Source organism: Papio anubis, chromosome 6, assembly GCF_008728515.1.
Source record: "Papio anubis isolate 15944 chromosome 6, Panubis1.0, whole genome shotgun sequence".
In the NCBI taxonomy this organism is placed as follows: domain Eukaryota; kingdom Metazoa; phylum Chordata; class Mammalia; order Primates; family Cercopithecidae; genus Papio; species Papio anubis.
Window position 1 is genome coordinate 84,958,669 of NC_044981.1, and position 20,491 is coordinate 84,979,159.

The 20,491-nt window shown below is 41.7% G+C and overlaps 1 protein-coding gene across 2 annotated transcripts in view; it reads right to left on the reverse strand.

Annotated features, from left to right (window-relative positions):
- MDN1 (midasin AAA ATPase 1) overlaps positions 1-20,491 on the reverse strand; it is a 184,501-nt gene that overhangs the window by 123,369 nt on the left and 40,641 nt on the right. For both annotated transcript variants that reach the window (XM_031667313.1, XM_031667312.1), the window contains exons 10-15: positions 17,618-17,811; positions 16,442-16,523; positions 12,493-12,588; positions 10,516-10,628; positions 8,488-8,636; positions 7,495-7,555 (exon numbers count right to left, since the gene is read on the reverse strand). In XM_031667313.1, the coding sequence (XP_031523173.1) occupies positions 7,495-7,555; positions 8,488-8,636; positions 10,516-10,628; positions 12,493-12,588; positions 16,442-16,523; positions 17,618-17,811 (695 nt within the window). The remainder of the gene's footprint in view (positions 1-7,494; positions 7,556-8,487; positions 8,637-10,515; positions 10,629-12,492; positions 12,589-16,441; positions 16,524-17,617; positions 17,812-20,491) is intronic.

Genomic DNA, 20,491 nt, shown 5'->3' on the forward strand with positions numbered 1-20,491 from the left:
AAGGTGGGAGATGATGTCAGAGAAGTACCACTGTCAGATTATGAAGGGCTGTACAAATCAAACATTTTATTCTAAATCTTTGTATTTTATCCTAAATGGATTGAGAAGTTCAGTGGAGGAACCTGAGGAAGAGAGTGAGACCAGACTGGGTAACAAAGCAAGACCCTGTCTCCATAAAAAATTATACTTTATTGGACCGGGCGCGGTGGCTCACGCTTCTAATCTCGGCACTTTGGGCGGCAGACATGGGTGGATCACGAGGTCAGGAGACCAAGACCATCCTGGCTAACACGGTGAAACCCTATTTCTACTAAAAATACAAAAAAAATTAGCCAGGCATGGTGGCGGGCGACTATAGTCCCAGCTACTCGGGAGGCTAAGGCAGGAGAATGGCATGAACCCGGGAGCAGAGGTTGCAGTGAGCTGAGATCGTGCCACTGCACTCCAGCCTGGGAGACACAGCGAGAATTCGTCTCTAAATAAATAAATAAATAAATAAAACTTATACTTTATCTGATTATATTTTAAAGGATTATTGTAACTCCTAAACAAAAAAGACAATAAAGAGATTACGAGTAGAAGCAAAGATAAGAGATCAACGCAATGGACTAGACAATAAACTAGAACGACAACAGTGAAAATGGTGAGAAATTGAACAAAATATACGTGTCATTTAAATAAAATTGCTAGTCTTTTTATTTATTTTTTAACTTTTTATTGTAAAGACAAAGTCTCACTATGTTGCCCAAGTTGGTCTCGAAGACCTGGCCTCAAGCAACACTCCCACCTTTGCCTCCCAAAGTGCTGAGATTACATGCATGAGCCATTGCTCCTGGCCAAAACTGCTAGTCTTGAAAATAATAGTATAAATGGGATCCAAAGTTAACTGAAGAAGCAGAGTAATGGTTAAGAACACAGACACTCAAGACTGCTTAGGTTCAAATCCTGGATCTGCCATTTTCTTGAATAAGTGACTTATCTCTCTTTGCCTCAGTTCTCTCATGTTTAAAATATAGAGAATAACAGTCCGGTTTCTCACATGGTTTTAAGACCAGCCGAGTTAACACAAAAAAAGGACTCAAAACAGTGCCTGGCACATAATGACTGCCATAGAGAGTTAGTGGATAATTAATGTCTCTGTTATTATTGATCTATTGAATTTATGAAAAAGGCAGCTTAATATTTCAAAGTAGACTGAGTTTCTTAAAGAAAAGCTCATTCAGGCCAGGTGCTGTGGCTCATGCATGTCATCCCAGCACTTTGGGACGCTGAGGCAGGCAAACGACTTGAGGTCAGGAGTTTGAGACCAACCTGGTCAAAATGGCAAACCCCATCTCTACTAAAAATACAAAAATTAGCTGGGCCTGGTGGCGGGGCCCCTGTAATCCCAGGTACTCAGGAGGCTGAGGGAGAAGAATCGCTTGAGCCCGGGAGGCAGGGGTTACAGTGAGCTGAGATCATGCTGCTGCTCTCCAGCCTGGGCAACAGACTCCATCTCAAAAAAAAAAAAAAGGAAAGCTCCATTCATTTAAAGCTGAGCACAGTATTACCTAAAGCCCTTAAGTCAACACATATTTCAATACATGAAAAGATGAAAAAACATACATTTCAGAAAAGAATAAATAAAATCAACTGCAACTGCAACACAAATATTCAATGGGAACCAACCTGACACCTCAGAGAACTGAGGCTATAAACTACAAACAACTAAAGAGCAAGATTTTCAAACCGTCTTCTGCAGAAAGGCACCTTAGCAGCAGGTCCAGAACACCTGCCTTCATGAAAAGTAACTGTGCTTATACCTGTTACATACACTGGAACCACATGTAAGCATTCATGTGAGAATGGCTACACAAAATTATAACGGGAAAAAACAAAGTGTAAAAAGAACGTAAAATGTACATGCTGAGTAATTAGAATGATAAACCCTTTCTCTTCATGTCATGGGCAGCGTTCTGAGTTCGAATTGTATGCTCCTGCCATACCCTCTTCCGGGCATTTTCTTTTAAAGACTGTTCTATGGGTGGGTGGCAAGGAAGATGAGGATTGGCTGCTTTACTGCTATTTCTACAATATCTTTAATTTTCCTCTATTTTTTCCCTTCTTTCATTGCCAAGCTCTCCAGGGAAACTGGTCCTTCTCAATACGTATCTGTTTCTCCCTCAGAAGCTGCCCCTCTGAAGCCCATTCCCTATAGTAAGTGCTATGAACATGCGCTCTGTATTTTGCCCTTTAGTGCTAGACTTTCTCCTTCTGGAATGATTTTATCTGCCACATCTAAGTCTTCCATGCCCTCTACTCTTTTTCAAGGATTCTCTTGGGCTCTTCCCCACCTGCAACTCTTGGAATTTATGTCTCTACCTACAGGTAATGTGAAGGTCTACATGCTGCTTACCAGAAGCCCATGTTAAATAAAATGACAAAAATGAGTTTAAAATTAAATGAAGGAAAAAGACATATCATGCCAACACTAATCAAAAAGCAAGAAGCACAAAAGAATAAAAAGCAAGGAGGTAATGGACAATGGACACTAACAAACAGCAAAAGACAATTTGCCATAATGTAAATAATTTGATGGTCTCTAAGGCCCTTATTTTTATAAAGTATCTTTACCCATAATAATAATTGTTTCAAAAATCAATCTAGGGCAGAGCACAGTGCCTCACGCCTGTAATTCCAGGACTTTGGGAGGCTGAGGCGGGTGGATCACCTGAGGTCAGGAGTTTGAGACCAGCCTGACCAGCATGGTGAAACCCTGTCTCAATTAAAAATACAAAATTAGCCAACGTGGTGGTACATGCCTATAATCCCAGCTACTCGGGAGGCTGAGGCAGGAGAATTGCGTGAACCAAGGAGGCAGGCATTGTAGTGAGCCAAGATAGTGTCATTGCACTCCAGCTTGGGCAACAAGAGCAAAACTCTCTCAAAAAAATAAATGAATAAATAAAATCAATCTAGGCTGGGGCACGGTGGCTCACATCTGTAATCCCAGCACTTTGGGAGGTCAAGGTGGGAGGATCACTTTAGCTCAGGGGACCAGCCTGGGCAACATAGTGAGACCTCATCTCTACTAAAGTTCAAAAACAATTAGCTGAGTATGGTGGCACACGCCTGTAGTCCCAACTACTCAAGAGGGCCAAGGTGGGAGGATAGCTTGAGCCAGGGAGGTCAAGGCTGTAATAAGCCCTGATGGTGCCACTCCATTCCAGCCTGGGTGACAGAGTGAGACCCTGTCTCAAAAAAAAAACAAAAATAATTTTTAAAAGTTTTAAAAATTAATCTAAAAAGGCCAAATACAGTGGCTCATGCCTGTAATCTCAGCACTTTGGGAGGTTGAGTGGGGAGGACTACTTGATCTCAGGAGTTCAAGATTCATCCAGGGTGATATGGTTTGGCTGTGTCCCCACCCAAATCTCATCTTGAATTGTAGTTCCAATTCCCACGTGTTGTATGAGGGACAGGTGGAAGGTAATTGAATCATGGGGGTAGGTCTTTCCCGAGCTATTCTCATGACAGTGAATAAATCTCATGAGATTAGATGGTTTTATAAAGGGGAGTTCCCCTACACAAGCTCTCGACTGCCACCATGCATGTAAGACGTGACTTTGCTCCTCCTTGTCTTCCGCTATGATTGTGATGCCTCCCCAGACATGTGGAACTGTAAGTCAATTAAACCTCTTTTCTTTGTAAATTATCCAGTCTTGGGTATGTCTTTATCAGCAGCGTGAAACAAATGAATACAATGGGCAACAGAATGTGACCTCATCTCTACAAAAATAGAAAATAATTAGCTAAGCATGGGGGTGCATGTCTGTAGTCCCAGTTACTCGGGAGGCTGAGGCAAGAGGATGACATAAGCCTAGGACGCAGAGGCTGCAGTGAACTATGAGGGCACCATGGTACTCCAGGCTGGGCAACAGAGTGAGACTCTGTCCCCCCCCAAAAAAAAAGAGTTAAAATTAAATAAACAAATAAAATCCAAGACCAGCTACAGTGCCTGTAATCCTAGCACTTTGGAAGGCCCAGGCAGGAAGATTCCTTGAGTTCAGAAGTTCCAGACCAGTCTGGGCAACATAGTGAGACCTAATCTCTACTAAAAATAAAGCAGCTGCATGTGGTGGCTTGTGCTTGCAGTCCCAGCTGCTCAGGAGGCTGAGGTGGAAGGATCACTTGAGCCCAGAAAGTCATGTTTATGCCGCTGCACTCCAGCTTGGGTGACAAAGTGAGACCCTATCTTTAAAAAAAAAAACAAAAAAAACCCCCAAAGGATCCAGATTTGCAAACCAGGTTATTATTTAATAATGGACACATGCAAAACATATTTAACATAACTTATAAAACAGACAAAACCAGCAATACAGCCTGAGGATAGGAATATTTATCTTTTCCCTATCTCATCTTTTTGCCTACAGCTGAATTTTGTTCTCCATTCCTTTGCCTTTTTAAAAACTTTTTGGTATTCTCATCTTCTACAATGATTCTTAAACAAGGGAGTCACCTATTCATCTATAACATAATATATGCTAAAGATTTTATTTAAATCTCTTTGTAGTAAAACCACAATGAGATACCATCTCACACCAGTTAGAATGGTGATCACTACAAAGTCAGGAAACAACAAGTGCTGGAGAGGATGTGGAGAAACAGGAACACTTTTACACTGTTGGTGGGACTGTAAACTAGTTCGACCATTGTGGAAGACAGTATGGTGATTCCTCAAGGATCTAGAACTAGAAATACCATTTGAGCCACCCATCCCATTACTGGGTATATACCCAAAGGATTATAAATCATGCTGCTATAAAGACACACGCACACGTATGTTTATTGCGGCACTATTCACAATAGCAAAGACTTGGAACCAACCCAAATGCCCATCGATGATAGACTGGATTAAGAAAATGTGGCACATACACACCATGGAATACTATGCAGCCATAAAAAAGGATGAGTTCATGTCCTTTGTAGGGACATGCATAGAGCTGGAAACCATCATTCTGAGCAAATTATTGCAAGGACAGAAAACCAAACACTGCATGTTCTCTCTCACAGGTGGGAACTGAAAAATGAGAACACTTGGATACAGGAAGGGGAACATCATATACCAGGGCCTGTCGTGGGGTCGGGGGAGAGGGGAGGGATGGCATTAGGAGATATACCTAATGTAAATGACGAGTTAATGGGTGCAGCACACCAATATGGCACATGTATACATATGTAACAAACCTGCACGTTGCGCACAAGTACCCTATAACTTAAAGAATAATAATTAAAAATATATATATCTTTGTAGTAATGTAAGAGTACAGAAAACAAGGCATATTTCCAACTACACAAAAATTGAGAAAAGACTCAATGGCTCATGTCTGTAATTTCAACACTTTGGGAGGCTGAAGCAGGACTACTTGAGGCCAGGAGTTCAAGACCAGCCTAGGCAACAGAGCGAGATCCTGTTCAGGGTCTTGCTTTGTCATCCCAGCTAAAGTACAATGGCATGACCACAGTTCACTGCACCCTCAACTTCACAGGCTCAAGTGATCTTTTCAAATTGAAATGTAAGTTGCATTTTCTTTTAATAACTGATGCTGACCTACTAACAAGGAAAAACAGATATATTCTATTCACCAAGTTGGCACCAAAACAAAATTCTAATTAATCATATTTTGAGTACCACCTTTTTGTGTCATCAATTTGCATCACAAATGTACTGTTTACTCATTATATTTAAAACAACTTGCAATGGCTAACATAACACAACAAATTCACGATAGAAGAGAAGGACCCAGTCCGTGTTCAGTTAGTACAAGATCAATGCCATTTATGTTAGGACTATTTAATGGCATGAAATTCCTAAAGACATACAGATACAGAATAGAGAGAAATAGACCAGGCATGGTGGCTCATGCCTGTAGTCCTAGCTACTGGGTAGGTTGAGGCAGAAGGATTGCCTAAACCCAGGAGTTCAAGGCTGTGCTAAGCCATGATCACACCACTGCACTCCAGCCTTGGTGACAGAACAAGACCCTGCCTCCCACAAAACAAAAAAAAGAATTAAGAGGCCGGGTGCGGTGGCTCACACCTGTAATCCCAGCAATTTGGGAGGCCGAGGTGGGTGGATCACGAGAGATCGAGACCATCCTGGTCAACATGGCAAAACCCCATCTCTACTAAAAATACAAAAATTAGCTGGCTGTGGTGGTGTGCGCCTATAGTCCCAGCTACTCAGGAGACTGAGGCAGAACAATCACTTGAACCCGGGAGCCGGACGTTGCAGTGAGCAGAGATCGCGCCACTGCACTCCAGCCTGGTGACAGAGCAAGACTCCGTCTCAAAAAAAAAAAATAAAGATAAATATATACAGCAGTATAGACATGTCTGCTTAAATGAAAAATCACATATATTAATAAGAACAGATTGGCAAGTTCCTCAACCAACCAACCAAATATAAGTAAAATAAAACCAAGGTAGAAAGGCTGGAGCGCAGTGGCACAATCTTGGCTAACTCCAGCCTCTGCCTCCCGGATTCACCAATTCTCCCACCTCAGCCTCCCTACTAGCTGGGACTACAGGCGCACACCACCAAGCCCAACTAATTTTCGTATTTTTTGGTAGAGATAGGATTTCACCATGTCTGCCAGGCTGGTCTCGAACTCCTAACCTCAAGTGATTCACCCATCTAGGCCTCCCAAAGTGCTGGGATTACAGGTGTGAGCCACCACACCTGGCCCAGAACTTACACTTTAGATCAACTGTACTATATAGACAAACATTAATTGATTATATACTTGCCTGCTTTTTCTCCTTCTTCCAGCATATGACCTTTGAGAACAAGGGCCTCAAGTGTTCGTTAAAATGAAGAGAAACATCTACACACCCATGAGCTCCTCAATAAATTCAAATAAGTACTTTGCTGTGGTTGGGGGGTAAGGTGCAATCTTGCTCAAGGTGTCTTAGAGAGACTAAGATGAGCAATGTCCCACCATAAATCTTACTCAAAGCACCACACACACTGATGGTGGGACCCTGAGGAAACTAAAATAGGCAACTCACACCTTAAGTCTTACTCAAGGGAGTTTACCCTTTTTCCTGCACACACACAAGACCAGAAGAATGACTGATCCTTCGCCTTAGCTTCATTGCTATGCTAAAAATCACACCCATGCTAATGAGACATGGGACACATGAAGAAATATGTTATCAAACTGTTCAAGTGCCAGAAGTTTCCTGCCTCTACATGCTTAAATATCACTTCGTTCCCACTTTAGCCCCTTAAAATTACTTTCCTGACTGTCTTAGTTGGGCCAGCCATAGAATTCTCTCTTTCGTGCTACCTCCCTGGTACCCTGCCAAAAGCTCCAATAAAGCCTTATCTGAGGAAACTTTTTCTATTGCACAGAGCACCCTATAACCTGTGGTTGTAACACTAAGGAAACAGTATTTCTTACCTCAAGTAATAAACACAAAAATAAGAAAAACATTTTAAGCCACACTTACCCTCCAAGCAAGTCTGCAGTATCACTTTGCTGATTCATATTGACAACTCTCAAACGGTGGCCTTTTATAAAGAAAGTGCAAAAGTGTTATTCCAAAAATTTAAAGACCGATAATATCCAGTGTGCTCCTTAAGGCTGTGGGAATATGGCATGGGGCTTTATTTTTTGAGACAGACTCTTGTTCTGTCAACCAGGCTACAGTGCAGTGGCCCAATCATGGCTCACTGCAGCCTCAACTTCCTGGGCTCAAGTGATCCTTCTGTCTCAGCCTCTCAAGCACCTGGGACTACCAGCATATACCACCACACTTGGCCAATTTTTTTATTTTTTTGTGGAGACATGGTCTCATGATGTTGCCAGGCTGGTCTTGACTCCTGGGTTCAAGCAATCCTCCCACCTCAGGCTCCCAAAGTGCTAGGATTACAGGCATGAGACACTGCGCCCAGCAATAAGGTAAATTTTCAAATGTGCATTTGCTCTGAATCATGACAGCCCAGAAGTTGAAGACCAACCTGAGCAACACAGCGAGACCTCGTTTCTACAAGAAACTTTAAAAGTTAGCCAGACGCGGTGGCACAGGCCTGTAGTCTCAGCTATCTGGGAGGCTGAGGTAGGAAGATCACTTGAGCCTGGGAGGTCAAGGGTGCAGTGACCTGTGAGCTCGCCACTGCATTCCAGCCTAAGCAACAGTGCGACTGTCTCAAAAAGAATAAAAATTTTTTTAAAAATGAGGTATAATGCAACATGTAGAATATAATCCCGTATCTGTTTTGAAATAAAACAAAATCTATTCATATATGTATTTGCATAGGCAGAGATTAGATATAATTTAATAATAATCTATTTAAAGTAGTTAGTTCCAGGCAAAGAGATTATATGTGGGGTGCTGGCACTTTTTAAACTCTGTGGTCTTTGGATTTCATATTTTTAAAAAAGGAAAAAAAGTAGTCAGTGTGAAATGTCTGGGGGCAGATTTATTTCCTCTAGGGATTACCTGTAATGTGAGCCAAGTATTGGACAGTAGAAGTTTTGCCAGTTCCGGTCTCTCCCACCAGCAACACAGGCTCCCCTTTGCTGACACACACTGCAAGCTGCTCAATGAGAACAGAGGACGGCCGTGTAGCAGCAAAAGTGAACTTCTTCCTGGAAAGGAGAAAAAAAGAGTTTAAAAACCACGCTGCAAGCTTCTCCCAGTTTTGCTCTGGGAAACCAGATATTCCAGGTTCAACAAACAAGGATGAGAAAACAGCTCAGAGTAATTGTCTTCAAGTTATACCAGATAGTCTTACAACATACAAAAATTACAGAATTTAGTTTTTCTGCAAACACCGAATACTCACACATCTGATACCACGCTAGGCTCTGAAGATTAAAAAGATCAATAAGACAAGACTATCTGTACCAGTTAGCTCATCTTGGACAAATTACTTAATGTGTCTTAGCCTCAGTTTCCTCACCTGTAAGATGTGGGTAACAACAGTACCGAGTTGTAATAGGTTAATAATCTTCCCCAAATTCATGCCTACCCAGAGCCTATGAATGTGACCTTATTTCAAAATAGGGTCTTTGAAGAAATTTAATCAAATTAAGATAAGGTCATATTGCATTAGGGTGGGTCTTAAATCCAACGACTGGTGTCCTTATAAAAGGAAGATTTGGTGACACAGAAATAAACACACAAGGCAGGGCGCAGTGGCTCACGCCTGTAATCCCAGCACTTTGGGAGGCCGAGGCGGGCAGATCACAAGGTCAGGAGTTCAAGACCAGCCTGGCCAATATGGTGAAACCTCATTTCTACTAAAAATACAAAAATTAGCCGGGCGTGGTGGCAGACACCTGCAGTCCCAGCTACTCAGGAGGTTGAGGCAGGAGAATCGCTTGAACCCTGGAGGTGGAGGCTGTAGTGAGCTGAGAGTGCGCCACTACACTCCAGCCTGGGCGACAGAGCAAGACTCCATCTCAAAAAAAAGAAAAGAAAAAAAATACACACACAAGGAAGAAGGGCCACGTGATAAGAGAGACAGAACTTAACAGTGATACAAATACAAGCCAAGGAACACCAAGGACTGCTGGGAGCCAAAGAAACCAGGAAGAGGACAAGCACTGTGGCTCAGGCCTGTAATCCCAGCACTTTGGGAGGTCAAGGCAGGTGGATCACCTGAGGTCAGGAGTCGAAGACCAAACTGGCCAAGATGGTGAAACCCCGTCTCTACTAAAAATACAAAAATTAGCTGGGCGTGGTGGCACATGCCTGTAATCCCAGCTATTCGGGAGGCTGAGGTACGAGAATCACCTGAACCAGGGAGCCACAGGTTGCTGTGAACCAACATGTACCGCTGTACTCCAGCCTGGGCAACCCAGTGAGACTCTGTCTCAAAAACAAAAAAAGAAAAGAAAGAAAGAAATCAGGAAGAGGCAAGAAAGCATTCTGCCCTAGAGCCTTCAGAGGGGAGGAGCATGGCCCCATTGAAACCTTGATTTTACACTTCCAGCCTCCAGGACTGCGAAAGAATAATGTCTATTGTTTAAAACCACCAAGTTTATGGTAATTTGTTATGGCAGCCCTAGGACACTAATATATTAATTCACAGGATTATTACAACCACTACATGAGAAAATATGTAAAGCACTTAGTACACAGTCAGACATGTAATAAGTATTTAAAGTTACCTCGATCTCAGAATCTTATATAACCCCAGCCTTCCAGGAATTTAAAGACTGATGTTAGACATAAGCCTGACTTCCAACTGAGGCTTACTTCACTAAATACACTGCAGTGAATAAAATCAATAATTCATCTTTGGTAGTGCCAAGTCTTTAATGACTTTCATTGCCTCTTTCACCTATTAATATCTAATTTCACAGAACATACTTTGGGAAAACACTGCTCCTTCCTATATAGTATACTACAGATATCACAGTTCAGACATGTGTTTTGCACAAAGAGAAGAGGCTGAGCCAGACCTTCTATCAAGTTTCTGGAAACCCCACAGTTGGCAGCTTAGTTTAGAGCCCTACTTACCTCTGCATGTGAACAGCCTCACTTTGTTTCCGTAGAAGCCGCACTCGACCCACTTGCAAATCTAGCTCATTGATCACAATTTCTGGTTTATAAAGTTGACAGAAGAATTCAGCCTGTGGGAGATAAGATTTTACCTGAGTAAAAATCCACACGCTTTTTGAGTATTTCCTCATCCAGAGGCTTATTTTGGCCCTCAAATTAGCAGTCTACAAAGAATCATTCTCTACTTCCCAGACAGTTGAGTTGGCTTTTCATAAAGAAATTTCTTTTTTCATTTTCCAAACTTCTAATACTGTGTTTTCAAAACATTTATCATTCCCTAAAATGGTACTTTTCAGATAAGCCCTACCTATACATGGAGTGAACACACTGATATATCCGATAAAGTGAACAGTAAGTCTACACCTAAAAGGTAAGAAAAAAAAAATCAGACAAATCTTTCTCTCGCTATGCGCTCCTCTGCTTTAAATTTCTAACATAATGTAGGAAATCATGGTACATCTGACTACAGCCAAAGCAAAAAGAGCTGTGGCAGATGCTCCTGGATGTCTACCCAATAGCCATTCTTCTCTTCTCCAAAGAACACAGATTTTGTTCAGGTTTGGGGCAGGAGTAAAAGAAGCAAAGTGCTCTTGGAAAAGTGAGCCCTTCTACAACAAAAGATGATGAATATTGGTGGAATGAATATTCATGGTGTTTTCATTATTCTTCCTTATGATTAATATATGTATCATTTAAGTCCCTTTCAGTAGGACGTTTTATGACCTCCAGTCAAAACCATCCCAACTATTTCAGAAGCCTTATAAAAATCTCTACTATTGTAAAATTCCTGACATAAGATCTTTTAGAGTCACCATTCATATGAGAATGTCAGACATCTGCTTCAAGATGAGCTGAGACATTTTTTCCAGACACCAATGCCACTGCTGAAAGGATCCCTCCTCCCAAAATACGTATGACATAAAACAAGAATGGGAAAATATTAACAATGTCAACAATGAAACTAAGTAGTGAGTATCCAGGTATTCACTGGTACTACTCTTCAACATTTTTTGTTTGGTTGGTTGGTTTTCATTGGAGAAGGAGTCTGGATCTGTCGCCCAGGTTGGAGTGCAGTGGCACAATCTTGGCTCACTGCAACCTCTGCCTTCAGGGTTCAAGCGATTCTCCCGCTTCAGCCTCCCGAGTAGCTGGGAATACAGGCATGTGCCTCCACACCCAGATAATTCATTGTATTTTTTTTAGTAGACACAGGGTTTCACAATGTTGGCCAGGCTGGTCTCAAACTCCCAACCTCAGGTGATCCACCCACCTCCGCCTCCCAAAGTCCTGGGATTACAGGTGTGAGCCACCACACTCGGTCTCTTGCCAACTTTTCTAATAAGGGAAAATAATAAAAAAGATGGAAAAACTCTGTGCATTAAGTTATAGACAAAGGTATTACTAAAACATAGTTACAGTCCTGAGTCTATTACCTACAAAATAAAATAAATGCTCACTAAAACACTGAAGAAGATACAAGACATGAGGAAGCTCCCTTTAAGAATATGGAACATGGCCGGGCACAGTGGCTCACGCCTGTAATCCCAGCACTTCGGGAGGCAGAGGCTGGTTGGATCACCTGAGGTCACGAGTTCCAGACCAGCCTGACCATAATGGAGAAACCCCATCTCTACTAAAAATACAAAATTAGCTGGGTGTGGTGGCGCATGCCTGTAATCCCAGCTACTTGGGAGGCTGAGGCAGGAGAATCGCTTGAACCCAGGAGGTGGAGGTTGTGGTGAGCCAAGGTCGTGCCATTGCACTCACGTCATTTGGGAGTTGTATGCCCACAAGAGGCCGCAATAAAAGCGCCAACTTTTACAAAAGAGGCACCACTGCAAAAGCTGTTCCAAATAAGGACTAGAGACCAGCAAGCAAGCAAGCAAAAAATCCTAGCCTCCTTTCAACAGGAAAGTAAAAAAACAGCACACATACCTTTTTTCTAGAAATGTTCAATTTGCTTCCAATAACTTCCGCCATTTTCAGTTTGCTTGTATGCTCAGAAAGCATTGCTGTGAAACAGTCTAGAGCCTATCAAAATAACCAAGGTAAATGCTGACTAATTTTTAAAATAATACGTTAATCACAGAGCATCATTTTCCTGGCCACGAGAGGGAGAAGCACAAAATCCAGCAGGAATATTTCTCTAAAAATGAAGGCAGTGCAAATAAGGAACCAACCCAGGACTCAGGACCTGACCATAACGGCAAGATAGGACATGAACAAATATAAATAACCGACTACTGAAATACTCGCAAAATAATAAAAAGCACCCAACAAAACACCCCACTTTGCAAATCCTAGCTTCGGGCAAAGAAGAGCAATTAGTGTTGACCACTGGGTATGTGTTTCAAGGAGAACTGACTCATATAGTGCTGAGGTAACATCAAAAGACTGCTTTCTAACCGTAAGAGAAACATTAGGTGTGCAACACCTCATGGTCATTATCTTAACCTAGTACTCAATCTTAGCAACTACCAGTGAGCCAACCAGTTATGTCTTCCGATGTAATGAAACATAAAATACCACCAAAAATGGACTGTACCCCAAAAATGTTAAACTTGAATTCATCAAGCATTTTCTATTTACAGAAAATATGAGAGATAAAATAAGGTAAAGGACACCACGAGTGTGGAATTGAAACTATCTTTGCAAAGATTACTACAGCAATCTAACATGGCTGACTCCGTCTTACTTCTAAGCCTCACAGGCTGGCCATCTTCACTCATTCCTAGGCATAGGACAAGCTAACCATGGTAGGAATTTAGTTTATAGTTTAACTTGGAAGCAAGGATGATAATAGTCCCTCCCTAAAACTAACCCCCTCTTTGCTCAGGGACCAAATACTCGCAATGAAAGACCACAAGATTAGGATTAGGATTATGGGAGGGACCTTAATTCTGTTAAAATGTAGGTATAGTTTCTATAATCCCTTACTGCTCAGGAGTCATATGGCCAGAGGTCACAAGATTTGTGGCTTCCCCAACTGCTCCTATAGATAACAACACTATCACAAAAACTAAAATTGGCCTTTTGAGGTGATTTTCAGATTTTTGCATTCTGGCAACTAACCCCACCTGACTCAGTCACCCCTCCCAGAAGCAGACTCAGTATACAAGACCACTTTCCACATCCCTATGAGTTCATCCCCAACCAATCACAGCACCCATTCCCTAGTATCCTGCCCAGCAAATTATCCATAAAAACCCTAGCTTCTGAGTTATCAGGGAGATTGATTTGAGTAACAACTCCATTTCCTATATGGCTAGCCTAGCATTCATCAAGCTCTCTTGAAGACTGCTTTGAGTAATAATAAAACTGGTCTCCCATACAGTGGGTGCTGCGTGAATTACTCTATTGCAATTCCCGTCATGATAAATTTTCTCTGTCTAGGCAGCGGGCAAGGTGAACCCATTGAGCAGTTACAATCTGATCTATTTTCTTTTCTTCCTTTTTAAAAGTATTTTATATTTTTGTTCTGACAGTTGAAATACTCAGAATACAACACTTAATATACAGCATTGCCTCAACTGATAAAAAAGAGAAAATAGGCCCCAAATACTGCAAATGGCTTTTGTCTCAGAGGTAGAGTTAGTAGTTAAGTTTCTTCCATCATCTTTTCTATTGTTTTTTAACAAGAAGAATCTAGTCCTTTCAAAATTAAAATATATTTTAAAGCCGTAATTTTAAGTAAAGTCAGTTTACAAGACGCCAAAAGACTCAAATAATGGCAACCCTAACATTTAGTAAAAAGCAGGAAAACTTATACCCAGAAATCTAAAGTTATGAACATCAATATTAAAAATATAGGATTTACTATTATAATACAGTTGTCCCTACGTATTCCTGGGGGATTGGTTCCAGGACCTCTCACAGAAACCAAAATCTGAAGATGCTCAAATCGCTTATATAAAATGGTATAGGGTAACCGGGCGCGGCGGCTCACGCCTGTAATCCCAGCACTTTAGGAGGTCGAGGTGGGCAGATCACGAGGTCAGGAGATTGACATCATCCTGGCTAACACGATGAAACCCCATCTCTACTAAAAATACAAAAAAAAATCAGCCAGGCGTGGTGGTGGGCACCTGTAGTCCCAGCTACTGGGAAGGCTGAGGTAGGAGAATGGCAGGAACCCGGGAGGCGGAGCTTGCAGTGAGCCCAGATGTCGCCACTGCACTCCAGCCTGGGCGACAGAGCGAGACTCCGTCTCAAAAAACAAACAAAAAAAAGGCATAGGGCCCGTGTCAGTATGTAGAAAAATAAGCCAAAAAAAAAAAAAAATTTTTAAAGGCATAGAATCTGCATTTAACCTATTCACACCCTCTTTATTTTATTTAAATCTCTAGATTATTTTCAATATCTAATACAATGCAAATGCTATATAGTTATTACACTGTATTGTCCAGGGAATAATCCCAAGGAAAAAAGTCTGTACACGTTCAATACAATCATTTCTTTCCTGAAATATTTTATTTTATTTATTTATTTATTTATTTATTTACTTTTTACTGTCCACCTTAGGGACAGGAATGGAATATTTTGGATCCAAGTTTGATTGACTCCACAGATGCAGAGCTCACAGAAACGGAGGGCTAACAGTAGTCCCCAAAAGCAATCTTCCTCTGAACAAATTTGATTGTAAATATTTTGGAGGAAAAAAAAAGTTCTCAATGTCCTTAGAGAAATCACAACTTAGGTCTAATGTGAAAATATAGGTGGAGTTGTTAAATTAACTGTAACATAAATTATAGTAGAGCTGATATTTGATAAAGGTATTTGGTCTGGATGGAATAAGCAGGGAAAAGAGCTGGACAAAAACAATTTGCCAGTTCTCAAAAGAATATACACTACTGATTTGAAAAGGCTGGTCTCAAATTCAGTAGAAATATATTTTAGAGTAGAAGAGAACAATTATTCTGGTTACCGTATATACTATAGTTTAAAAGAGTTACTTCTAAAAGAACATCCAACTCCTTTTGTTCTTATTCCACCTTACCACTATGATTTGGTCTTCCGTAATAATATCCACTAGAATGGTTAAGTCCTGTGCACATACATGCTCCCATCAGAGATACTAACAATGGACCCCAGATGCATTAGTCAGAAGAGTCCACCACCCTCATTAGAAATCCATCCTGGATTTATGGTGTCTTACAAAGAGGTTCAGTCAAGCAACATCAAGCAGCCCTACTGAGAAAAAAGTAGAGGGATTGGACAGATACAAATTTATCAGACAGACTAAGAAATTACATATAGGAACAAATATTGCTTTATTATTACCTGGGAGTTTCTTTCATTTTACTTTAATTTCACTATCTGTTTTACTCTATATGAAACTATATTTCTTTTGAAATTAATAATAATTTGTTTCAAAAACCATAAAACATGTATTACATTCAATTAGCTTTAATGCCACTTTAGTTGAGTTTTAACTAGCTAAGAATAACAAACCAGGCCAGGCACAGTGGCTCACACCTGTAATCCCAGCACTTTGGGAGGCCGAGGCCGGTGGATCACCTGAGGTCAGGAGCTCAACACCAGCCTGGCCAACGTGGTGAAACCCCATCTCTACTAAAAATACAAAAATAAGCCAGGCGTGGTGGCAGGTGCCTGTAATCCCAGCTACTTGGGAGGCTGAGGCAGGAGAATCGCTGGAACTCAGGAGGCGGAGGTTGTAGTGAGCCGAGATCGTGCCATTGCACTCCAGCCTGGGGGACAAGAGCGAGACTTCGTCTCAAAAAAATAAAAATTAAAAAAAAAAACAAACAAACTCATACTTGGAAAAAAGAGAAAAGTCTGATGGCAATCAAAAGACAGAAAATAACAATGGAAGTCAACAGCCTTACAGAATCAAAAGAAAAAAGACTGGAAAACTATATCTTACCTCTTGAAAAATATTTAATGATGCTGATAAAGATGAACTGTCAAAGCTATGGGCAATCCTATTACACCAATTCAGCAGATCCCTTTAAAAAAAAGAAAAGAAAAAACGAAAAGACCACAGGCCAAAGACATCAGAGGCATCAGAATTTATTGACCCACTTAAGTCTGGGCTTACCTGACAACTCTCTTCTTTCTTCTGACAATGCTTAGATAAAAGGTATTTGAGCAACCAGTAATTAAGGGATCCCAATCCTTCCCCTCTTTGTATTTGTGTGTAAAATTTAAAAGCAAAACAAAGAGTTCTCAATCTTCACCCAATCCAGGAAGTGACCTATCAAATTATTACTCTGCCTTCCATGCCAGACAAGGTAGCAGGAAAGGAGGGGAGCAACCAAATCAGATCAGAATGCGGAGATTGTTGTTTTTTTTTTTTTTGAGACAGTCTTACTCTGTTGCCCAGGCTGGAGTACAGTGATGCAATCTTGGCTCACCGCAACCTCTGCCCAGGTTCGAGCAATTCTCTGTCTCAGCCTCCCGAGTAGCTGGGATTACAGGCGTCTGCCACCGCTCCCAGCTAATTTTTGTGTTTTTTTTTTTTTTTTTTTAGTAGAGACGGGGTTTCACCATGTTGGCCAGGATGGTCTTGAACTCCTCATCTCGTGATCTGCCCGCCTCGGCCTCCCAAAGTGTTGGGATTACAGGCATAAGCCACCACGCCCAGCCTGAGGAGATGCCCATTTCTAATTCTCACTTCTCAAAGGGAAAGTCAACCACTGAGAAGAGAGAACGGCACAGAAGTCATAGATAGCAAAATCCAAGACTTATTTAAGACTCCAAGTGTCAGAAAAGGGCATTTGGTGAAAGAATTATGTTAGGAGCCATTCACAAGTTTGTCTTTAAAAGTTATTTTTTAAAGTTAAAAACATTACCCTAATCAAGCCTTCCCAGTCGTTAATTATAAATCTGAAAAAGGGATCTGACACCATGAAGCAACCTATATTTTCAAAATCTGACCATTTCCTTCTAGCTGGTAAGAACTTTGAACCTAGGAGGCAGAGGTTGGAGCGAGCCGAGACTGCGCCACTGCACTCTAGCCTGGGTGACAGAGCGGGACTCTAGTCTCACAATAAAAAAAAAAAAAGAAAGAAAGAAAAGAAAAAATTGTTTAGTCCAGTACCTTAAAGATAATTCTCTTCCCTCAAGGGTTGGTCTTTTGTTTTCTCTTCTGGCTTCTGAAACTTCTTCAGGTGTCTGTTCACATCCAACAGAACTATCACTCCAAGAGTGATGTTTCTCTCCAGTAAGTTGGATATAAATGTCAAGCAGGTGATCAACCACTGCCAATAGACTAGGATATCTGCTCTGAAGAACCTGTCAGAGGGAAAAAAAAAAGAAAGAAAGAAAATTTAGCAGCCAGCATGGTAATTTTTAAAAGCACACAAACTACTGCCGAAACTAGTCAGCCAAAAAATGGATTTCTCTATGAAATTTGTTCACTGGGGACGGTAGCTCACACCTGTAATCCCAACACTTTGAGAAGCCAAGGCAGAAGAATTGTTTGAATTCAGGAGTTTGAGATCAACCTGGGCAACATGGTGAAACCTCGTCTCTACAAAAAATACAAACGTTAGCTGGGCATGGTAGCGTGTGCCTGTAGTCCCAGGTACTCAGGAGGCTGAGGACGGAGGATCATCTGAGACTGGGAGGTCAAAGCTACAGTGAGCAGTGATCATGCCTAGGTGACAGAGTAAGACCCTGTCTCAGAAAAAGTAAATGAATAAAAAATAAAAATAGGCCGGGCACGGTAGCTCACACCTGTAATCCCAGCACTTTGGGAGGCCAAGGCAGGCAGATCACGAGGTCAGGAGATCTAGACCATCCTGGCTAACATGGTGAAACCCCGTCTCTACTGAAAATACAAAAAAACACAAAAAATTAGCCAGGCATGGTGGCAGGCACCCAGCTACTTAGGAGGCTGAAGCAGGAGAATGGCGTGAACCCGGGAGGCAGAGCTTGCAGTGAGCCAAGATCACGCCACTGCACTCCAGCCTGTGTAACAGAGCGAGATTCCATCTCAAATGAATGAATGAATGAATGAATGAATGAATGAATGAATGAATGAAAGAAATGTGTCAACTTTACCAAAAATAAGAACTTCCCCTTACCCAGTCCCGCTCCCATCCATCTACCTCACTCAAACATCATGATTTTCTTCCTACCCAGAACTCAGTTATCTGGCAATCTCACCATCTATAACACAGTTTCAGGGGTAGAAGTCATGTTAAAAGGTTTTCCAAGTAACCAAAATATATGCAACCAACTCCAAGGAATTTATTCATTAAAGAATTCTTAAATTACTATTTAATTTCAAACACAGCTCTGGTAAGGTTCATTACGTAATTTCTCAATGAAAAGCATGTAAAAGGAGCAGGGTACAGTGGATCACACCTGTAATCCCAGCACTTCGGGAGGCTGATGTGGGCAGATTGCCTGAGTCCAAGAGTTGAGATAAGCCTGGGCAACATGGTGAAAACCCGTCTCTACAAAAAATTTGCTGGGTGGGGTGGCACACACCTGTAGTCAGTCCCAGCTACTTGGCAGGCTGAGGTGGGAAGATCACCTAAGCCTGAGAGGTTGAGGCTGCAGTAAGCTCAGCACCACTGCAGTGCATCACTGCACTCTAGCCTGGGTGATAGAGTAAGACCTTCTCTCAAAAAAATAGTAAGATATAAAATCAGTTAAGCTGGGTGTGGGGGCTCATGCCTGTAATCCCAGCACTTTAGGAGGCCGAGGTCAGTGGATCACGAGGTCAAGAGATCAAGACCATCCCAGTCAACATGGTGAAACCCTGTCTCTACTAAAAATACAAAAATTAGCTGGGCGTGGCAGCATGTTGCGGGAAGTCAGGGACCCTGAATGGAGGGACTGGCTGGAGCCACGGCAGAGGAACATAAATTGTGAAGATTTCATGGACATTTATCAGTTCCCAAATAATACTTTTATAATTTCTTATGCCTATCTTTAATCTGTTAATCCTGTTATCTTCGTAAGCTGAGGATGTACATCACCTCAGGACCACTGTCATAATTGTGTTAACTTTACAAATTGATTGTAAAATGTGTGTTTGAACAATATGATATCAGTGCACCTTGAAAAAGAACAGAATAACAGCGATTTTTAGGGAACAAGGATAGACAACCATAAGGTGTGACTGCCTGTGGGGTCGGGCAAAAAGAGCCATATTTTTCTCCTTGCAGAGAGCCTATAAATGGACGTACAAGTAGGGAAGATATCACTAAATTCTTTTCCTAGAAAGGAATATTAATATTAATACCCTGGGAAAGGAATGCATTCCTTGGGGGAGGTCTATAAACAGCTCTGGGAGTGTCTGTCCTATGCAGTTGAGATAAGGGTTGAGATATACCCTGGTCTCCTGCAGTATCCTCAGGCTTACTAGGGTGGGGAAAAAACTCCTCCCTGGTAAATTTGTGGTCGGACTGGTTCTCTGCTCTTGAACCCTGTTTTCTGTTAAGATGTTTATCAAGACAACACATGCACTGCTGAACATAGACCCTTATCAGTAGTTCTGCTTTTGCCCTTTGCCTTGTGATCTTTGTTGGACCCTTATTAGTAGTTCTGCTTTTTGCCCTTTGATGCATGTGATCTTTGTACCTACTCCCTGTTCTTACACCCCCTACCCTTTTGAAACCCTTAATAAAAAACTTGCTGGTTTAAGGCTCAGGTGGGCATCACGGTCCTACAGATATATGATGCCACCCCTGGCGGCCCAGCTGTAAAATTCCTCTCTTTGTACTCTTTCTCTTTATTGCTGAGTTGGCCGACCCTTATGGAAAATAGAAAGAACCTATGTTAAAATATTGGGGGCGGTTACCCCAGTAGCGGCACACGCCTATAGCCCCAGCTACTTGGGAGGCTGAGGCAGGAGAATCACTTGAATCTGGGAGGTGGAGGTTGCAGCAAGCCAAGATCATGCCACAGAGCACTGTTCTGGGAGACAGAGAAAGACTGTCTCAAAAAAAAAAAAAAAAAA